Below are 3,920 nucleotides of genomic sequence, written 5' to 3'. Positions count from 1 at the left end.
AACCCCCCCATCCCCTGCTGGCTTTCTGCCTTCATATCCTGATTTGTTTAGATATTTTAATATGTGCGCTTTTGGTCACTGCCTTCCTGGAGCTATCTGCACCTACTATGTGTCAAATATGTCCTTATTAATTTAAAAAAACAAAAAATTAGAATTAAGAATTGAATTTAAAATTGCTGGTTCCAGGAGACTGAACTAAAGCCCCACCTCTCAGGACAAAAGCCCCACCTCTAGGACAAGGAGGAACAAGAGATGAACTCTGTTAACCCCTGTTAAGCCCCACCTTCCAGATTCAGCAGCCTTACAAGGAGAAAAAGAGATAACCCCTGTTAAAATACACTGTTTTAAAAGCTGTGGCTTTGAGAAAAGCCCTCCAAAATGAACACCAGCAGGTCACTCTGCTCTTCCTGGCCAAGTCTCTTCTGCTGCTACTCCTCTCTGCTGGTTCCAGAGACTGAGAAGCCTCCACCAATCAGCAGCTCTAGGACAAGGAGAAAAAAAGAGAAACCCCCTGTTTAAAATACACTGTTTAAAAGATGTGGCTTTGAGAAAAGCCCTCTGTAAAGAAAAATCAGAGCTCCTCAGCCCTTTCTGGCCCACTGCTGTCCTCCACTGCTCCTCTTCTCTGCTGGTTCCAGAGACTAACTGAAAAGATTTAAAAATGTGAGAAGCCCCACCCCTTCAGCACTAACTGAAAAGATTTACAAATGTGAGAAGCCCCACCCTTTCAGAAGCCTCCACCAATCAGCAGCTCTAGGACAAGGAGAAAAAAAGAGAAACCCCCTGTTTAAAATACACTGTTTAAAAGATGTGGCTTTGAGAAAAGCCCTCTGTAAAGAAAAATCAGAGCTCCTCAGCCCTTTCTGGCCCACTGCTGTCCTCCTGCATGGAAGTGAAGGCATTACAGATACACAGAAGGTTATATATCTTTTAAGCAGCCACAACTACGAGCTGTTGGAAGCGGTAACTAAATTTTTAAATGGTGTTATTTTAACTCGTCAGAAGTTGTAAAGGCTGTTATTATCTTGCTAAGTTAATCTTAAACTATTTATATGCCATTAAAGGTATTCGAAATGGATTTCGAAATTGAAATCGATTTCGACAGGCAGTTTTGTTTTGCAAGTCTACCTGCCCCAGCAAGAAGGCATTTATTAATTGCTGAACAAGGCAGTTGGGGAAAGTGGGATCCAAACTGAAAATCCAGCGCAGGGGGTGGCTAACTTCTCCACTCTTTCTGTTATTCTGATCAGAAGTGCACGGGTGGCCTCACTGTGGTTTCATTTCCCCCACTTTGTCGAGGGATTCGAACCCATGTCCTGAGAATCACATTTATTCTAGTCCCAAGAATCTACCTCTGAATTCAGGTCTCCTTTTCCGGATCGCAGCCAGTGTACCCGAAGAGCGTTCTTTGCATTATTATTTCTTGACTTAGAACCTGGATATTTGGCTGGTCAATCACGCTCCGCCGCGCTTTTTAGATAGGATAATAATGCTTCCATTTTGTCCTATTGAATTTCAATCCTCCTGTATTTAACTCCGCAAACCGCTGAGCTGATTTTTATCGCCGAAACAGATTTGGAGTAAAAGAATGTCTTTTAAAAAGGGGGCGCGTCGCCCTCTGCTGTTCATTCAGAGGATGGCCGAGGACTGTTATTTATTTGATGCTCGATGAAATACGTCGTTTCGTCTGACGATCTCCTGAAACAGGGCTTTAAAGTGTGTTATAAGGTCATCGTGTCCAGCATTTTAAATCCTTGGAGCTTTCGAATGCCGTGCCTGTCAACTCTGGAAGGCTTAAATAACAGATCCCAATGCTGGAAAATCGAAAGATGCTGTTAAGAAGGGGGGCTGTTCTAGAGAGTCCTGCTGGACCGGATCCCTTGTATTTTGTGCCACTGATAGTACTGCTGCTTTCCAGCACAAGGAAGATGCCCTTCTTCTCCACGTGCATCAGGAATGCCCCCCCCCCAATTGTATTCTCAAACTTCTTTGTTTGCTTGGTGTGTTCTCAGTGGGTTCTCAGTCTCAAAAAGGATATCGGCATCTCAAAAAGGATATCGAAGAGATAGAAAAAGTGCAGAGAAGGGCAACAAGGATGATTGAAGGATTGGAGCACCTTCCTACGTACGAGAGGCTGCAGTGTTTGGGACCCTTGTAGTTTGGAGAAAGAGCGTCTGAGGGGGGGATATGATTTGAAGTCTATAAAATTATGCATGGGGTAGAAATGCTGGCAGAGAGAAATTTTTCTCTTCTCACAACACTAGAACCAAAGTAATCCATTGAAAATGCTGGGGAAAAATTAGGACTAATAAAAGGAAGAAAGACTTCTTCCACGCAACGCAGTGTTGGTTAGTGTTTATGCTGCCACAGGAGGTGGTGATGGCCACTAACCTGGATAGCTTTAAAAGGGGCTTGGACAGATTTATGGAAGAGAAGTCGATCTATGGCTACCAATCTTGATCATTGATTTGAGATTACAAATGCCTTAGCAGACCAGGTGCTCAGGAGCAGCAGCAGCAGAAGGCCATTGCTTTCATCTCCTGCACGTGAGCTCCCAAAGGCACCTGGTGGGCCACTGCGAGTAGCAGAGAGCTGGACTAGATGGACTCTGGTCTGATCCAGCAGGCTACTTCTTATGTTCTTATGTTCTTATGGGGTTGTATGATTTTATCATTTATTTCCATACCGTTTTCAAACTCTGGGCTTCTAGGGAAGCAAACAAGTCCAATAATAAAACCCAGAAATTCTCATCAGCAGGATATTCTGATTTCAGCAGATCTCATAATCTAAGCAAGGTCGGTCCTGAATGTCTCTTGCCTTGGAAACTCTATGGTGTCCCCATAAGCCCATTGAGAGAGAACCAGCATGGTATAGTTCAGGGGTCTGCAACCTGCGGCTCTCCAGATGCTCATGGGCTACAAATCCCATCAGCCCCTGCCAGCATGGCCAATTGGCCATGCTGGCAGGGCTGTTGGGAACAGTCCATGTAGTCAATCTGAGAGCCACCGTTGCAGACCCCTGGTATAGTGGTTAAGATCACTGGACTCTAATCTGGAGAACTGGGTTTGATTCCCCTCTCCTCCACGTGTGTCTGTCGTAGGGAGAGAACGGGAAAGAGTTTGTAGGTGGGCCTGGCAGAGTTCTGAGAGAACTATGACCAGCCCAAGGTCACCCAGCAGGCTTCATGTGGAGGAGTGCGGAAACACATCTAGTTAACCAGATAAGCCTCTGTTACTCAGGTAGAGGAGTGGGGACTCAAACCTGGTTCTCCAGATTAGAGTCCACTGCTATTAACCATTACACCACCCAGGCTCTCTGGGCCCCCCTGTATGTTTGCCTTCTGCACTGAATAATTATTTACTGAGGGGTTTCCCCCCTTCTCTCCTGTTTCTTTCCATTTCTCAGGTGGCTCCAATTTACCACTCCATCTGTCCTGTGTGCACTCCACATCCACGTGGTGCTGGTTCGCATTAGGCTTCATTCCAGGCTACTCCCTGTAAATCAACCAGGTGAATGTTCACCTTTCCTTCCATTCCATTTCAGTCTTATGGGAAAGCTGGGTGGGTGAAAGGTCTGATCATAGAGACAGCCATGGAGGGCTTTCAAATACTATTGTATTTGCAACTAAGCACCTATGTCCTCTCATAACTTTTCAGAACTTTGCTAACAGAGATTATGCGAAATATGGCACTATATGCGGTATGGAGGGGGGATTCTAATCTGGGAGAACTGGGTTTGGTCCCCACACTCCACCTGAGTGGCAGAGGCTTATATCAATGGGCTCAAATGTATTTCTACACTCCCTACATTCCACTGGTGGCCATAAACTAGTCACTGGTCTCTGAACTCTCTCATACCCACTCAAGCTCCCACAGGTGTCTATTGTGGGAGAGGGAAGGGAAAGGAGCCAGGTTACCTTG

General features: G+C 45.4%; 1 protein-coding gene across 1 annotated transcript in view; it reads left to right on the top strand.

Moving 5' to 3' along the window:
* The first annotated feature begins 3,684 nt into the window (after window positions 1-3,684).
* The window catches only part of ADAMTS3 (ADAM metallopeptidase with thrombospondin type 1 motif 3), a 45,999-nt gene continuing 45,763 nt past the window's right edge, over window positions 3,685-3,920 (top strand). Inside the window, exon 1 of the mRNA XM_048482741.1 lies at window positions 3,685-3,699. Coding sequence (XP_048338698.1) covers window positions 3,685-3,699 — 15 coding nt within the window. The remainder of the gene's footprint in view (window positions 3,700-3,920) is intronic.

The sequence above is a fragment of the Sphaerodactylus townsendi genome, unplaced genomic scaffold (assembly GCF_021028975.2).
Source record: "Sphaerodactylus townsendi isolate TG3544 unplaced genomic scaffold, MPM_Stown_v2.3 scaffold_20, whole genome shotgun sequence".
Lineage (NCBI taxonomy): Eukaryota > Metazoa > Chordata > Lepidosauria > Squamata > Sphaerodactylidae > Sphaerodactylus > Sphaerodactylus townsendi.
Note: the sequence above shows the minus strand (reverse complement) of the source record. Positions and strands in the feature narration are given on the sequence as shown.